The 18,917-nt window shown below is 42.1% G+C and overlaps 1 protein-coding gene across 1 annotated transcript in view; it reads left to right on the forward strand.

The window, feature by feature from the left end:
* GLCCI1 (glucocorticoid induced 1) overlaps positions 1-18,917 on the forward strand; it is a 70,603-nt gene that overhangs the window by 37,342 nt on the left and 14,344 nt on the right. Inside the window, exons 6-7 of the mRNA XM_015811595.2 lie at positions 222-335; positions 4,480-4,632. Coding sequence (XP_015667081.2) covers positions 222-335; positions 4,480-4,632 — 267 coding nt within the window. The remainder of the gene's footprint in view (positions 1-221; positions 336-4,479; positions 4,633-18,917) is intronic.

Here is an 18,917-nt window from a genome sequence, read left to right on the forward strand (position 1 = left end):
CAGGAATAAATTAAATTGAATTCAAACCATTATTAACTATTTAAAAGATAATTTAATTAGGATTACTATAAATTTTAAGGAACAAACTAATTTGCAACACGTGTTTGTCTTCAGAATATGATACTGTTATTTTGTATTCTGTTACTTACAGAAGAGTATCTCCTACTTTTATGTCTCTTTTATTCTCTCATTTATTTGTTTTTCTTTCTTTTTCCCATCAGATTGCCAAACTGAGGCAGCAGCTCCAGCGCAGTAAACAGAGTAGTCGTCATAATAAAGAAAAGGAACGTCAGTCACCTCTCCATGGCAACCATATAGCAATCAGTCAGACTCAGGTAATCACACTATTGGATTGTTCAGGCAGAATTTTTACACCATAAAATTAGAAGTAATGTATTTTTAAGTTCTAAATTCTTGTCTGCCAACTAAAATAGTTTATTTTTGTGCAGTATAGTCAAGCAGCAAACAGAACTAGGAAGAAATATTAAGAAATCTCTAGAAGCAATTAAACTTGTAACTGATATATGAGTAAAGTTTTGAGATAGTTAGAAATGAGCTTTAGGCCGACATACACCCTCTATCTGAATCCATTCTAAATTACTTACTAATTCTACTAGTTCTTTTATATCCATTGTCAAAGATACTTTCTGCTTATTTTCCTGTAGAATTGTGTTCTTCAGTGCCTTTGTCATTTCTTTATTAGTCTAACACTTGTTTTATTTATTTAAAAGACTTGTATAGCTACCTATCTCAAAAATAACTGGGCAACTCACAACAGGTGAAAAAGTTTTAAAAGATCCTTTTTATGTGGATAGCGTGACTGTTATTCTTGAAAATCTTTTGGAATTTGTATAAAATACAACTTTTATTGGATGTTTGTTTCAAATAATATGTTCAGATAATATAACTATGTCAACAAAATCACAGCAATAATTTGAGTTACCTATACCTCCCTTTTCAAGCTACTTATTCATAGTTATCTACAATTATATTATGATTTGATGATGGTATAACTATTTAGAAGTGTGTTATGACTGATTTGCCTTCCCCACTTCGATTAATATATATATGTAGCATAGCAGATCACACTGAAGAAGTGTTATAGTTGTTGAAATTTCATGAATTATTTTCCATTTTACTGCAGAGATATAACTGAATTTGACTCTGTAGTTAGTAATTTGTATCAAGAATTTTGATATTTTTTTTCAGAAAAGAATTAAATCAACATTAATTATGGAGTAATACATATTGGCCATAATCATGTGGAGACATAGGTGTTTTCAAGGAGGTGCTTTTTCATGATATACCAAACAGGTTGGGCTTAGAAAGATAAAAGATGATGATAATTAGACATGCACAAATTATAGTACTACATATTGGAAAGCGGCAAACGTAAAAAACATTATTTTCAATGCACTTTTGAAGAAAATCTTTTATAAGTTAAGCTTGATAACCTAGATATAGATATTTGTTATGGTAAAGAACTGAATAACTGTATAAATTTCTCTCCATATTTCAGTTTGATTTCAAATTAAATTTATTTAAATAATCTTCTGCCACAGATTACCTCCCATCGGCCAGTACGCTCCCACAGGGTGGGTCTCCTCAGGGTGCCGTCGGCCAGACAGTGCCGGCTGGCGACCCCAAGGGGGAGGGCCTTCTCTGTGGGAGCTCCCACCCTCTGGAATGAGCTGCCCCCAGAGATCAGGGTGATCCCTGATCTCCCTTCCTTCCGCCGCNCTAGGATAATTTTTAAGAGGGGTTTTTTAGAGGGTTTTTAATTACTTTTTAATTAGACAATTTAAATATTTCATTTTAATTAATTTTAACTTGTGATTGTTAGTGGTGTTTTTAATTGATTGTCAGCCGCCCTGAGTCCGCAAGGAGAAGGGCGGGATATAAATTCAAATAATAAATAAATAAATAAATAAATAAAATAAATGTAGAATGCCAGATTTCAGAAACCTATGCTAATATGATTGTTCAAAATATTTATTTACACAGTTTATATAGATACCCATCTTATGAAAGGAGCCATCTGATATGTTTAATAATTTTATAAACTGTTCTATAGTGATGTTTTGAATTATACCCACTGTCTTGCTCAATTGTTCTTTCATAAACGTACATAATATCAGATGCACCAAAAAGTTTAGAGTTTGTCATTAAAATATTTTTAATTAAAAACAGTGATATGAGTTGTGTTTCATCATATTCTGTTTTCCTTTCTTTATATTTCAAAATGATTTATATATATTAATCTATAAATGCCTAAATGTGCTTTTATGAAAAAAATAGATATGATGTTGCATTACTCTAACCTAAAATTCCTTTTTCAAATTTGTGGAAATTTTAATTGAAGTATATTTAGGTTATGGGGATTTAGAATCATATTTTGAATTTCAAAATGTGTGGATAGAATAATTTGAAGATTTATGTACAATTGTTTAAAGAAAGAATTTGGTTTAAAGTGTATTTTTAAATAAAATTTTATTAAATTTCAAAAACAAAAATAGTTTTTTTTAAAAAAAAGATAGCAAGATAAAAGTGCAATAAGAAAAAGGAAATAAAAAAAATGGCTTCTGACTTTATATTATGGTACCATTTAAAATAATCATTAGCACTTTGTATTGGGGCCCAGAAGCTTATTGACATTGGTGCAGCAATTTAAGATGCAATCCTGCAATAGTAGATTTCCCTGACTAACAGTTTAGCCACTGCATTCTGACTCAGTTGTGGCTTCTGAATCATGTTCAGAGACAATCCCATATAGAATACATAACATTTATTTATTAAACATAGCTATATTTTCATATTTTTGAATTGTCCATCTCCTTCAGGGAAGGACTGTAGCATTATATAATAAAATGCTAAAATATAAAAACAGCATATAAAAATTAAAAATTTAGAAAATTTAGAATTTAAAAGGAGGCAAGGTTGATTAAATCTGTTAGAAATTAGTTAAAAAATTAAGCACTTTCAGGGCACCAATCAGCCCCATGGCTGTGTGCTCCTCTGAGCTCCCTGTGTAAGGCTGCAGAGCCACATTTTAACTCCTTTCTTTGCAAGAGGTTGGGAGAGTGGGGGCCTATCTCACCTCAAAAGGAAAGATATTCCACAGGTGGGGGCAATAATAGAGAAGGCTCTCTTTCTAGATCCTACCAGATGGAATTCTTTAACTTACCGGATCTACAACATGCTTTCCCTGCTGACCCAGTGAAAGAGATTGATTTAATGGAACAAAGATGGTTCTATAAGTAATCTGGCCCCATGGGATGTAGGGCTTTGAAATACACTCAGAAGTAAACTGGCACCCAATGCAATTCACGGAGCACAGATATTATATATGCCCTTCTTTGCTCACATGGTCACATTCTGCAACAAGGGTAGCTTCATGTGCAGTGCATTGCAGTAATCCAGTCAGGAGATGACCAGGTCATTAGTGACCAAATGGAGAGCCTCCGTATCAAGGAAAGTGTAACCGGCACATAACATGAATTGTTGGTGTTTCTGTCCCATTGAGATCAAAAGATTCTCGGTAGTTTACAATTGCAATTTGAAACATCCTTGGTAAAAGCAATTCTTCAACTGTCTGATAATCAGGGCAAGGAATTTAAAAATTACATTTGAAAATTATGTAAGTGAACTTACAAAGATAAAGCATCAGGCTGGTTTAATAATTGTAGATCACTGAGTTGCATTTTGCTGTTCAGTATTAGACATTCTTTAAATAAACTCTCCTTTTTCTCCTAATGAATAACAATCTATAGGTTTAGTGATATAGGTGAGCCCGTGGAATCAATCTGTTCTGCTATGTTGTATGTTTGTTGAAATATTATTATATCCCATTACTATCGCTTACAATATTATTGCTGTTAGTTTGTTTAATATTATTAGGGTTATTAGGGTTATTCTATCCTAACTTATTTTATATAATACTTTGTTCACCTTATGGTGGAGAACATATCTAATTGTCCTGCCTCCTATTTTCTGATAATAACAATCCTAGGAGATAGTTGGTAGGCTGATTATATCTTCAATGTATATATGGGATTTATATAGTAATTTTTTTTGTTACTATCCGTCCCATATCATATGATATCCTTTTTTCTGATACCATAGATCAATGTTTCTCAATCTTGACAACTTTTAAGATGTGAACTTCAGTTTCCAGAATACCTCAGCTAGAATAAATTTCAGAATTCCCCAGCTAGTATATGTTAAAGTTGCTAAGGTTGAAAAAATACCATAGGCTAATTAATTGTGGTGGGGTGTAACACTGAGCTGCTAATTTTGTATGAGAATCAAGGTAGGATATTTTTTTCTTTCCTCAATTCAACCCTTTTCATCTGAAATATGCATCAAGTTAGATGATTTTGCATGTTTCACCTCAAATAAGTACTGATAAGTTTCTTATCTTGTGGAGTCTCTAGCTATATCTTTTAAGCTAATTGAACATACATTTCACTTTTTTTGAAGGCTTCTATCTCAAGATCAGTACCTATGCCACTGTCAAACATTTCTGTGCCAAAATCAACAATCTCACGTGTGCCGTACAGTGTAGAAGGAATAAGTCCCGAATTAGAAAAAGTGTTTATCAGAGATAACAGTGGAAAGGAGGACGTATCAAAGGTAAGGGAATGCTGTGAGTGGCTATTATAAAAGACATGTTCTAGGAATGTAATCTATTCATTTAGTTTTATTTTTCTAATCATGTATTCCAATCTTATCTGACAAAGCATTTTATGTAATCTCAATAATGAGATTTAAACAATGTAAACTATGCATATATCCAGGAACAACCATAATACATTTAGCCTCCATGAGAGACAGCAGATCCCAAGGACCAGTTGAAGCAACTAGATCTTAATTGCTTTATGGAAAATTCAAGGCCAGCCTAATGCATTGACCTACCTAAAGAACTAATTTTACATGAAGACTCTAGATAGTTTTCATACCCGTATGTGTAAAGTGACTAATACAAGAATTTGTATTTTTTTACTTTAAAATATATTGATGATCATAGAGCAATCCAATCAATAGTCATGGTACAAAGATTTTTTTTAAAAAATGAAATGGAATGATATAAAAATTCTTACATATATATTCATGCATAAGTCAAGAATGCTTCTAAAATTTGGGTTCAGTTTATCCATGGATGGGCTAGTTTGCATGTATACCCAGACACACACAAATACACCAACATGCATACAGACACACTTTTTTTAAAAAAAGTACTCATATTTCCCTTCACATATAAGACTATTTGCAAATAAGCAGACCCTGAAATTTTTAACCAAAAATTACCGTGAAAAATGTGGGTTGACTTATCCAGGGATGGGCTTATACACAAGTATAAATGGTAGGCTGTTAAGAATCTTATGAGGCAGTTCTATTCATTGTTTTAAATTTTTTTCCCCAGAAAATATGTTACAGAACAGGGTTGCTATGTTATAACATCTGACAAAATTAAAGGATAATTGTTTGTTGTTCAAAAGTATTATCTTATAAAATTGATGTTTGTTGCTGGATGTTTAAAGCTTAATTCTCAAGGACACTAAGCAATTTTATTTTGATCGGCAGCACAAGAGGAGAAACTACATTGATTTCATTGGATTTTCTATATTTTTAGAAGGTTGCTGGATATATTTTCTTTTATTTTGGAAATAATAGAAAAATCAGAACTGAAGATCTTTGTTGATATGGCTCAAACATCCTATTCTACAGTATTTAATTTCAACAGAACAGATAGTCCTCAATTTACGACTATTAGCAATTGTTTGAAATTATGATGGTGCTGAAAAAGGGCACTTACAACCCCTACACAATGTTCTGACTGTTGTAGCACCCCGATGGTCATATAATCAAAATTCAAGCACATGGCAATCTTATGATCTACAACCATGGAAGTGCTGTAAGTTTCCCCTCCCATACCATGGGCCAGAAAGCCTCAACTGCCTAGGCCCAGCAGCTTACAGTCTACTCCAAGAAGTCTTGCCTTCTCTCTTCCCCTCCCCCTTCAAAACATCTTCCCAATCTGTACTGCTCCCCTGCAAGCCATTTTTCATCTGCAAGCCATCTATATTGCACTCTCAAGCAGCTCCAGGCACCATTCCAATGTGTACTATCACTCCTGCACCCCCTCCCTGATTTGTGCAAAGTTTCTTGGACACACCCATATCCCCTTTCTAACTTGTGCAGCACCTGTTGTGTACACCCATGTACCATTCCCAGTCTGCATCCCTTCTTCCTCTACATGGCAACATCTATTTATCTGCCTGCTGGCCTTGGCCTTGCAATCCTGCTGGTTTTTTCACTGACTTTCTCTCTGTAAGCTTCCCACAAGCAAAATAATTGGGAAAAATGGTAGAATTGTAAAGGGAAGGGAAGGACATGATGACAAAATGATGGAGGGAGTTAGGGAGGGAAGGAAGGAAGGAAAGAAAGAAACGAAAGAGAAAGAAAGAAAGAGAAAGAAAGAGAAAGAAAGAAGTGGAAGAAAAGGAGGAACAGTTTGGGAAGGAAGCAAGAAAGGAAGGAAACAAGGCAGATTTCTCATGCTATCTAGATTCTCAAAAGGAAACTCAATGGATAAGTTAGCAGGAAGTTGAAAATTGCTCCTGCCTCTACTGCTTTTTTGCTCAGAGGTGATAGTTTTCCTATTGGTTGCAATAAGACAGATAAGATCCTGGAAAACAGGAAAACATTTGATTCTCCAGCATGAGGATGGATAATCCACTTGATTGGGTTTCCTGAAGTCCTTTCTACCCAATTAGACTAAGTCTGAGAGATAGCCACGCCTCTTGCTGGGTCACCTTTACCCAGTTCCGACTTAGTCTTTTACCCAGACAAGATGCGTTGGTGCTTCTCTCCAGATTCAGGTTTTATTTAAAAAAATTGATTTCCCTATCTGGATTATCTTTCCATTCCCCTTTAATTCCTTTTCAAACATTGTGCTTTCTTCCCTTGGGTCCTCCCCCCCCTCCGATTCCCTTCCTTTTTGCTTACGTTCCAGTGATGATTGCAACCTCAGCACGAGGTTTGTGTTTCTTCTCCGGTTGGGGCGTTAAGGGCTTAGAGGGGTTTGTAATTTCAGCCAGAGGCTTTTCTTTGTTTCTTTGTTTTTCTTTGGTGCCTCCGGAGTTTTTGGGGAGTTGTGGAGCCTTCCGTTTGATCCAGCTGATTGGCGGATCTCCGCGGAGGCCCGGGGCGACGGCAAATTTGTCCCGAACTGGGGTCTCACCAGGAAAGTTGTTTTTTTACTGTCTGCGAGGTTTTGAAGAGCCGCGGAGGCTTCTGATCGCTTCAGGAGAGCGTGGGACTGCCCCGAACAATAGCTGATCGTTCTGAGCTTCTCCGGACGATCGGGGCTACCGAGGAGTCTCCTCGTGGCTGGTGGCTGCCATTTTGTTGTGCCTTGGGCCTGATCCTTTGCACTGCAGAGAGTCACGTGGCTGGCGTCTGCCATTTTGTGTTCAAGGCCTGCACTGCAGGGCTGGTGTTAGGACAGCAGCTTGATCGCCACGTGTCTGGCTGCCGCCATTTTGAATAAATTTTATTGCGCAGTTTAGTTTTCTAAAATTCTTTCATCAGTAACAAAAGGGAGATTTACAGTTAAAACTAAACATTCTGGTGCTACCAGTGGCTGGATCAGTTTCCCCCCCCCCTTTTCTGGGGAGGGCAGAACTAGTGCAGACAATCTCCAAGCATTTATTCCCAGTCACATCTACTTGTCATTGCCTCTGGCAATCTATTGCAACAGTGTATTAAATTGTCTTTCATTGGGAGTTGGTCCTTCTCTCACCTCTACTGCCTACTAAGGTCCTAATTATAATCTACTGTGTCCCACAGTTTTTTTACAAGGAGCTCACATACTGGTCTCACCAGTTTCTGCAATCCCACACTGGACCTCAGCTCCTAGCCTGTTCCAGACCCATCCTCAGACTTGTTCTGAAGGGTCTCAGGCCTAGTTTATTTCAAAAGGTGCCCATGTTGACTTTCCAGTCTTCATAAGCCTGATACAACCCATTCTCAGACTTGTGCTGAAGGAGCTCAGGCCTAACTCTTTTGCAGGAAGCCCATTCTGGTTTTTTCCAGCCTTTACTGCCTGGTGCAACCCATCCCCAGACTTGTGCTGAAGGGTCTCAGGCTTCTTTCTGTGTAAGGAGTGCATACTGGTCTTCCAGTCTTTTATTACCTGCTACAACCCATTCTCAGATGTGCGCTCAGGTCCCACATACCTTGCCAAGAACCATACTGGTTTTACCAGTTTTTTCTGCCTGCTGTTTTTCACCTCAAGACTTTATTTCCTGCCTTTCTTAGACCCATTTTCAGACTTACGCTGAAGGGCACACAAGCGATGGCGGAAGACAAGCAGCCTCAACTGGTTCTGGCACCCACCAGTCCCCCAAGTAAAAGGAGACACAAATCTCCAAAGGCAGAGGCATCCGGCAAAGTCAAGGCAAAAGCAAAGACCTTATCCGGTAAAGCTCCATCCAAGACGGCGGAAAAGGAGGCTGCTAGGAGACATCAGGCTCTAGAGAGGCAGATATCCAGGGCTCAAAAGACAGTTCCACCACAACAGGTACAGGCTGCATTTGAGACCTCTGAGACTTCTCCTTTCAGTCCTCAGGTGACCACAATTGCACAGGTACACAGGCCATTGTCTCCGGAGGGTGAATCTCAATCTAGACCGATTAGTCCTATGACATCTAATCCCAGCCCAAGCTGGGGGGCTCCACCGATTAACCCTCAACCTACTCCATCGGCCACATTCACACCCACGGCCGCTGGTCTCTGCCCTGAGTCCTCACAGACGATTGCGCCGGAGCTATGCTCACGCAGGTATTAGAGAGTCTCTCATCCCTACAGAAATCCCAACCCCCTACACCCTCCCAGCGTCGATCAACTACCCCTGATTACGCTTATTCCATTGTTTCCAATAATCTTCACAGAGTGGGGATTCTTATTCGGAAATTGATGAAGCACGGGGAGCAGCTTTATCAGAAGATGAGGATGCTCCTCAGGAACCTTCCCCTTTTGTAAGTCTCTTTGATCCCACCCTTTTCAAGACCATTCTAGCAAAGGTCACGGCTACATCCCATATCGCCCCAGAGCCAGACCCACAACCCACCCCTTCCACCAGTCAAGCTTCAAATCCTTTGTTCGCTGAGCCCACAGTAACTCAAAGACATATTCCTTGCCCTCCCTTTTTTGCCAACACTGTAAAAAAGCAGTGGAACAATCTTGGGGCTTCTCCTGTCCCAGCGTCCTCTGACAAAAAGTTGTTTAGCGTGGCACCATCCTTAACCAATCTCCTGGAGGCTCCGTCTGTAGACACATCCCTTACTCCAATTTTTTCGAACACCACTATTGCTGGAGATATGGCGGAGGCGCTAAGACCGGAGGAGAGGAAATCTGAGTATGCGCTAAGAAGGGTACATCAAGCTTCAGGGTGGGCGGTAAAGGCTTCCACGTCAGCCTCTTTCTTCTCACGGTCTTCTATCACTTGGCTCCGGGAGCTTCAGACCATGATTCCGCAGGATCAGGTACGCGCCCATCAGACGTTGGGGAAGTTATTAGCGGCTGTGGAATACACGGCCGATGCCACGTTGCATGCCGCCCGTTTTTCAGCCAGAGCGATAGCAGCTAATGTTTCTACCAGGCGACTGCTTTGGCTGAAGCAATGGCGGGCGGATTTAAAATCTAAAGGGCGTTTGGCCACCACTCCTTACTCGGGCGGAAAATTGTTTGGGGAAGCCCTGGAGCCATACTTGATAGAAAATAAGGATAAGAAAAAGGGCTTGCTCACCAGGCCAGGCGAGCGGATAGAAAGTCTACCCCATTTTATCGCCGTCAGGGATTCCGGGGCAATACCCAGGAATCACAACCCACACGTTCCTTTCCGCCAAAATCGGACCGTCAACCGGACCGTTTTGGACCCAAGCCCAGGCAACAGCAGCAGTCTAAGCGGCCCTTTCGGGGCGTGGGGGGCCGTCCCTATCGGAGGAATAAGTGACTCCAGGGAGGGACCCCCCATAGGCGATCGGCTCTCCCTGTTCTCTCAGAACTGGGGGAACATTACCACCGACGCCTGGGTCTTGTCCAACGTCACCAACGGTCTGACCTTGGGAGTTTTTCTCAAAACCGGCAAACCGATTAATTTCTTTTCCAACACCCTCAAACCCGTCAAAACGGGCTCTCATGAAGGAGGCCATTGCCCATCTTCTCGAAATAAAAGCGATAGAACCGGTTCCTCCCGATCAGAGGGGGTGAGGTTTTTATTCAATCCTCTTTATAGTTCCAAAGGCCTCAGGAGGATGGAGGGCCATTCTGGACCTAAAAAGGTTAAACTCTTATCTAGTATACAAGAAATTCAAAATGCAAACACTGCAATCCATTTTGGCCAGCATAAGAGGGAACAACCTCCTGACGTCCATCGACCTCAAGGAGGCGTACCTACATATTCCAATATTTCCACCACATCGCAGATTTCTCAGATTCTGCTACAAATCTTATCACTATCAATACAGAGCACTTCCGTTTGGCCTCTCATCCGCTCCGAGGATATTCACGAAGATCTTGTCCGTTCTGGCAGCTCACCTCAGACTGAATTCCATTCGGATCCAGTGTTACCTGGACGACATTCTCATTCAATCAGTGTCAGTCCAGGCTGCGCGGTCAGAGGTAGTCCGTACGATAGAGGTGCTATGGAACCACGGATTCTTGGTGAATTTCCTCAAAAGTCAATTGAGTCCATCCACGCGGCTCCTTCACCTGGGCGCAGTGATAGATACAACACGATGCATGTCTACCTGTCGCCAGACCGCATAGTCAGTCTCAGGGCCCTTGTCTGCCAGGTGCAATGCACCAGGAAAGTTCCGCTCCTCAGTCTCTCCCAGCTTTTAGGCAAGATGATCTCTTGCATTGCCATCATATCTTGGTCCAGACTGCATTCAAGTGCGCTTCAGTGGTTCCTCCTCCCTTTCCAGAGGAGGAAGTTAACATCCTCCAACAGGCAGGTGCGGTTGATCCCTCTGGTAGCGAGTTCACTCCAGTGGTGGAGCTCTCAGGCCATCAACAAGGGCTCGCAGTTCAGAGAACCGCCACGGATCGTGCTCACCACGGATGCCAGTCTTTTCGGCTGGGGTGCTCACTTCCAGTCTCAGATAGCCCAGGGGAGATGGTCCAAGGAGGATTTGAAACACAATATAAATTGGCTGGAGCTCAGGGCAATTCACCTGGCGTTGTGTCACTTCAGTCACAAGGTGAGAGGCCAGCACATTCTCGTCTTCACGGACAATATAGCAGCCAAAGCACATGTGAACTGTCAAGGAGGCACCAGATCGAGTTCTCTGATGACAGAAGCCAGACTGCTCTGTTCTTGGGCAGAGGCCAATCTGTCCTCAATAAAGGCGGATCACATCTCGGGGGCAATCAACCAGCAGGCGGACGCTCTCAGCAAGGCGATGGTGGATCATTTGGAGTGGCGACTGGATCCAGCACTGTTCCTAGCAATATCTCACAGGGTAGGCCACCCGGTTCTAGACTTATTCGCCTCGGCAGCGAACTCCCAACTTTCAAGGGTTTTCTCCCATTTTCAGTCTCCAGGGGCGGAGGGGGTGGATGGCCTGCACATTCCGTGGCCCCGGGGCCTTCTTTATGCCTTTCCTCCGCTTCCACTACTTCCGGCCGTCATCCGCAAGATTCTGCGAGAGAAGGCGGAGGTTATTCTCATAGCCCCTCATTGGCCGAGACGCCCGTGGTTCACCGATCTTATGAGCCTATCGGTATCCGTTCCATGGAAGATACCCCTGGACCGGATAGCACTCAGTCAAGGGGCGCTCCGGCACCTCGATCCTCAGTGGCTACAGTTAACCGTATGGCGCTTGAGCGGAGACATCTGACTGAGGAAGCTTATGCTCTAAGGATCATTGATATGATACAGGTGTCTAGGCGCCCATCTACTAATAGAGTTTATGACTCTACTTGGAAGAGTTTTACATCTTGGATGGCCAGGCATCACATCCAGTTATCATCTCTCACTGTGCCTCAGGTCCTACAGTTTTTGTTGGACGGGATGGATAAGGATCTGTCTCCTAGTACTATCAGGAGACAGGTTGCGGCCTTGGCCACAGTCCTTTCTTGTGACGACTCTTCCTCACTTGCTCACCATCCAGTATCAGTTCCTTCGTTAAGGGAGCAATTAATACGAGACCCCCAACGGTTCACTGGTATCCCTCCTGGGATCTTTCGAAGGTTTTGCAGGCCCTTACCGGGTCGCCTTTTGAACCACTTCGTTCTTGTGATCTCAATCTCTTATCTATGAAAGTGGCTTTTCTGGTGGCAGTAACCTCGGCCAGGCGCATATCTGAATTAGCAGCCCTTTCGGTCAGGGAGGATCTCTGCCTGTTTCGCCCTGATTGCGTGATCCTGCGTTTAGACCCCACGTTCGTTCCTAAGGTGAATTCTTTGTTTCACCGGTCACAGGAGGTGGTATTGCTGAGTTTCTGCCCTAGTCCGTCTGGTGACTTGGAACGCAGATGACACACCTTGGATGTTCGCAGGGCGCTACGCATTTATCTTAAAAGAACTGCTTCCTTCCGTAGGTCAGAGGCACTTTTCCTGTCATTCAATCCTGCCTCAATGGGTCTCAAGGTCTCTTCTTCCACTATTGCCAGGTGGATTAAGGCTTGTATTGCCAGGGCATACCAATCACAGTCTTTAGCCGTACCTTCTTGTATCACAGCTCACTCTACTCGTAGCGCGGCCACCTCTGTGGCCACCTCAGGCGCCCATTGGTGACATATGTTGGGTGGCGAGCTAGTCGTCACCTTCCCCATTTATCCGTCATTATAAGATTGATAGTTTTGCTTCTGGTGCTGCATTTGGCCGTAGAGTATTACAGAGGGTAGTGTCATCTCCTGCATCACATGCCCCGTCTGTTACCCCCCCTAGGGACAGGCAGGCTTTGGTATGTCCCAATCAAGTGGATTATCCATCCTCATGCTGGAGAAGGGGCGTTGTCTTACCTGAACGCCTTTTCTCAGCATGATGATGGATAATCCAGTCCCACCCTTTTACTGGTTACTGGGCACTGTGACAGGAGTCTGGAAACCAACGCGTCTGGCTTTGTCTGTTGCTTCGCCTCCGTCGGAACTGGGTAAAGGTGACCCAGCAAGAGGCGTAGCTATCTCTCAGACTTAGTCTAATTGGATAGAAGGGACTTCAGGAAACCCAATCAAGTGGATTATCCATCATCATGCTGAGAAAAGGCGTTCAGGTAAGACAACGCCCCATATCTTTATATGGTGGCAAATATGCCAGAAAATTGCTTTGAAGAAAACTGGGAGATCATGAATTCTATTCCTATTTTAAACACAAAGTTAGCTATGTGACTTTGAGCCAGTCACTCTCAGCCCTGGGAAGCAGACAGCGGCAAACAATTCTGAAATCTGCCAAAAAAACTGAAGTGACTTGTCACCAGAAATCAAGATCACGTGAAGTGTCAGTACTGCTTTATACCGTGTTTTCCTGAAAGTAAGACCTACCCCCCAAATAAGCCCTAGGTTTGGGGCGAGGCGCACACCTAAAAATCAAGCTAGGGCAGGGGTGGGAGTGGAGCTTACCATTGCAGCCAGGCCTCCCATGAATCGACACTTGTCTCATCAGCCCACTTTTTTAGCAGCCAAAGGAGCAGCTTCATTCTGCAGCTGAGAATGGAACTCTGGCCTGCATTTCTAGTCAGAGGATTTTCCAGAAAGCTAAGAACCAAGCTACGGATTCAATATTTTCGGGAAACATGTTAATGCTTTGGTAAGACCACATTTGGATTACTGCATTCAGTTTTGGTTGCCACAATATAAAAAAGATGTTGAGATTCTAGAAAGAGTGCAGAGAAGAGCAACAAAGATTATTAGGGGACGTATGAAGAATGGTTGCAGGAATTGGATATGTCTAGTTTAATGAAAAGACAGGGTCACATCATAGCAGTGTTTCAGTATCTAAGAGGTTTCTACAGAGAAGAGGAAGGGTCAAGCTATTCTCCAAAGCACTGTATTAGAACAAGAAGCAACAGATGGAAACTAATCAAGGAAAGAAGCAACCTAGAACTAAGGAGAAATTTCCCAATGGTTAGAACAATTAATCAGTGGAACAACCTGCCTCCATAAGCTGTGAATGCTCCAACACTGGAAGTTTTTAAGAAGAGACTGGACAGCCATTTGTCTGAAATGGTACAGGGTTTCCTGTCTGAGTAGGGTGTTGGACTAGAAGACCTCCAAGATCCCTTCCAACTCTATTCTATTATCATTCATATGTGCTAACACTGACTCGAAGCTATCCTTTCCTCAAAAAATCCAAAACAAAAAACAGCACTCACAAGAATACAGATTATTTTTACTTTGCCCAATTAAAACTTAGTAAATTATGCACAACAAAGTTTGTCTTCTATACAAGTTCTTACGTAATCTTATAAAATAGGGCTTTATGTCTTTTATTTCTGAGAATGCTCCAGCATGTTTGTATTGTTAAGACATTTTTAAATAAAGTAGAAAAATATAGAAAGGTATAATGATGATGATGATGATGATGATAAAAGTTGGAAGGGACTTTGGAGGTCATCTAGTCCAACCCCCTGCTCAGGCAGGAAACTATACCCGTGGTGGCAAACCTATGGCACGCATGCTACAGGTGGCACGCAGAGCCATCCCTGTGGCCATGCACACCGTCGCCCCAGAGGGACATGGGCCAGGCTGCTCCTCTCCACCTCTCCATGTGTGCCAGCGCTCTCGCTCTCTTTCTCTTTGCACTGGGAGTCGAAGCAGCTGCAAGAGCTGGGCGGATCAAGTCTGGATGGTGGAGGCAGCGCTTTTTTTGTCATACAACGCATGGAACGGTGTTCTGGCACCTTTTTTTGAACGGGAGCTGCCAGCGCGAGTCCAGGTATGCTTGCAGAACGATTTTGCAGACCGCCAGCAGCCTGAGCCAGGCTCCAGAGGCCTGGAAAAGGCCTCTGCCGCCTGGATCTATGGCTGCAGAGTGATTTCATGCCCACCATGGCCAATCCAGGCTCTGGAGGCCTTTTCCAAGCCTCCGGAGCTTAGATCCATGGCTGCGGAGCGATTTTGCAGCCCCCCAATGGCCTGATCCGTGGAGCTTGGATCCATGGCCGCGGAGCAATTTTGCAGCCCCCCAGTGGCCCGATCCGGGCTCCTGAGGCCTTTTCCAGGCCTCCGGAGCCTGGATCCATGGCCGCAGAGGCCTGTTGGACCGTTTTTTTTGTCTGTCGGCATGGAAAGCGCTTGTCTTGGTTGCGCTGGGCTTCCAAACAGGTGGCCGTACCATTTGCTGAAAAAGGGGTGGGTGGGTGGTGCGAATTTGAAATACTTCATTTTAAGCTGTGTTACTGGAAGCCTTACATGTTGCGGTTCTAAAGCGGAGGCCCTAGTAAGCTTTCTCTCTGTTCCATCAGTCCGGTTTATTCAACTAAGTATGTATATCCTTTTTTTTTACTCTTTCTTATGCTACATAGCCTTCTTCCATTCTTGTAACATGCTGTATCTCCATAGCATTCACAAAATTATCTTCATAACGTTCCCTCTTTTGTGAATGCCCCATTATTTTAAACGTATCCCTCTTTCCCCAATTCTCCTCCCTCCCTTCTTTTCATCTGTCACCAAATTTCCTTTCTGCACCTCTGTTCTTTTCATCCTATTTCATTCCTCATCAGTTCCCTTTTCGTACTTGTATTTGTACACAAATAGCAACAGGTTGTCAACCATTTATGCAGGCTCAGACCTTATTGCCACAAAGTGTGTGCATGCATGTGCAAGCACACGTATGCTTTATTTTTATCTTGCATGGAAACATTTGTTATTCCATCAGAGATGGAACATAGCACCGTTTACAAGGATTGATGGGTAACTGCCCTTACTGCACATATTTTTTCAACATATTATAAAAACCATATATTGTCAACAACAACAACAAAAGAAAATGCCTGCATGTTTATGTGTGTTTTTGCATTCATTAGATACTACTGTAGCTTTTGTAATTTTCACCTATTTCTTCCCATTCTCTAAAGACAATAACATTTTTGACAAAATGTATACATACCATGTCATTGGAATATGAAGCACAGTGCAATGCATTGTACACTTTATATGGATTCAGATAGTTTCACCTCAGACCAAAGGAATAAACATCACACATGGCACACAAACAATGTTCCTTCCTTCCTAGACTAACTGAATCCTAGTCAAGACACACTGATACGTGCGCACACACACATACACAGTATGTATGCATGTATATATATAGGTGTATGTATAGGTATACATATATGTGTGTATGTAATTATATGTGCGTGTGTGTGTGTGTATAGGTGTATATATGTGTGTATATATATATCTCCATCCATCCATCCATCCATCCATCCATCCATCCATCCATGATTCTGCCATTAAACATAGAAAGTCTACAGGACCAATAAGCAGTTCCAAATAACCACATATATCACTAGAAACTGAGCACAAAAATGTATAAGTACTTGAAGAATATAAGAGTATAAGAAATGAGCTTGGATGGTGAGTCCTAGAATTCTCTACCCAGCAAATCTGGAAGGAAATATCTAAATTGGGAAAAGCTGGATAGCAGTCAGATTTGGTGGAGGAAGACCTACCATTTGTATGGCTGGTTCTTCAGGCCTTCTGGTTATCAGTGAGCAACTAGTTTTTGTAAAAAAAAATTGTACAGGTAGTTCTCTATTTACAACCACAGTTGAGCCCAAAATCTCTGTTGCTAAGCGAGACAGCTATTAAGTGAGTTTTGCCCCATTTTACATCCTTTATTGCCACAGCTGTTAAGTGAATCACTGCAGTTGTGAAGTTAGAAACACTGTTGTTAAGTGAATCTGGTTTCCCCATTGACTTTGCTTGTCAGAAGGTCACAAAAGGTAATCACATAACCCTGGGATACTGCAACTGATAAATATGACGGAGTGTCTGAATTTTGATCACATGACCCTGGGATCTGCAATGGTTGTAAATGTGAAAAATGGTAAGTCGTTTTTATTTTCAGTGCCGTTATAACTTTGAAGGGTCACTATATGAACTGTTGTAAGTCGAGGACTAATTGTAGTAAGTTTCTTCTACAGTGAGCTATTCATCAGATTTATTGTCCCAAAGGCCATTAGTCTTCCATGTCTGTTTTGTATCCAGTGGGCAAATGGAAAAATCATGTGGTATCTCTCAAAGAAGTGGATGTGGTTTTGTGATCTGATTACCAGTTTCTGCATTAAGTATCATTCTTTTTTTTTATGCATGGCTCAATTTTTGCGACACATATTAATTGCCTGTCATCCATGCATACCCTGGCTATCTGAGGCAACAGTGGTGCAGCTTTCTAGTTAACAGATGCACACATCCCATCTCCCAACTCCAAACTGAAATTACTTTGCTCCGGATTAAAAACAAATGCATCCAGTTAGAGAGAGCATTAACTCCTTTCGGTAATATATTCATGCAGATTCAAAAGAAGTAATAGTAGTAGTGAAGGCTTATTAAAAAATAGAAACTCTGCTTTATTAAGCTTGGAGCAACGTGGGGAAGGACTTCTGTAGCATAAGAACTCTGGGCTGGAAAGAATGCAGGTGGCATATGGCATTTTCCAATCTTTGCCAGCTCAAGATCAGGACTGCAGTGAGGCTCCAGGTGCCCTCTGCAAGGAGCACAAAAGCACACTTTGTCTTCAGAAAGACAGTGACTTTTACAGTCCTTTGGAGAAATTGTAAAGGGGGCATGGAAGGATGAACCCCATTGCTTGACTCAGGAACTCAAATGATTGAAGAGCAAACAAGGTGGAGAGGGAGATAAATGTATCCACTGACCAGGCCATTTTTTCTTTTCTTGCATTGACTTAATTTATCCCCTGCTCACCAAACTTCATTTACTCTGAAAGAGAGTAATCTATAGATGGGGACAGGAGGGAGGTTTAATTCCATGCCAGCCAGCCTATCCGACAGATTGCTAGAGGCTGTGAATTATCTGCACGATCTGGAATTGTTCATCGGGATCTCAAAGTGAGTATTGTTGGGGTGTTCAACAGGTCCCAACTTTATGCAAAAAAGAGGATCCCCTCCCCGAGTATGAACCGTGCTTTGCTGATAGACATTTATATTTAGCCTGGTTATTGAGTTAACCTATTTTTCTGGATTTAACCAGTGTAAAGGAATTCAACTTTGGAAATGGTATTGAAATACACACCCTCAGATAGCAGAAAGCATTTCTGTCTCTTCCCCCCCCCCCCCAGGATAAGAATACTTGATAAAAGCAAATTTTGGCGTTATTTTACTCCAGTGGCCAATCAGATACAGAGGGAAACTAAAACTGGACAAGAAACCGACAGTAACTCTCCATTCTGTGTATAGAAGGTGTAGTTTTGTATAAGGAGAAGAAAGATAAAATAAATAACACATGTTGGATAAACTAGTACTGTAAACTCCAACTGTACTTGCAGTGTGACAGCAGTTAAATCAGTGATGCCACATTTCAAAGTTACAGTTAGAGTACTCTGATTGCAGCTGCTTTCTTGCAGGTATGTGGAATGGCGTGAGACCCACAGGTTTTGCAAAATGAAGAGAGGAAGTTGGTTACAGCTAATTAGGAAAGATAAAATAGACAACCAAGAATGCTTTATTGACCATTCTTCATCCAGTTTTTATATCTAGACCCATACCAGTCGGGCTTCAGGCCGGGACACAGCACGGAAACGGCATTGGTCACGTTGGTAAATGATCTCTGGAGGGCCCGGGACAGGGGTTATTCCTCTGTCCTTGTGCTTTTGGACCTCTCAGCGGCTTTTGACACCGTGGACCACGGTATCATGCTGCGGCGTCTCGGTGAGTTAGGAGTGGGAGG

Source organism: Protobothrops mucrosquamatus, unplaced genomic scaffold, assembly GCF_001527695.2.
Source record: "Protobothrops mucrosquamatus isolate PMUCROS unplaced genomic scaffold, P.Mucros_1.0 scaffold45, whole genome shotgun sequence".
Lineage (NCBI taxonomy): Eukaryota > Metazoa > Chordata > Lepidosauria > Squamata > Viperidae > Protobothrops > Protobothrops mucrosquamatus.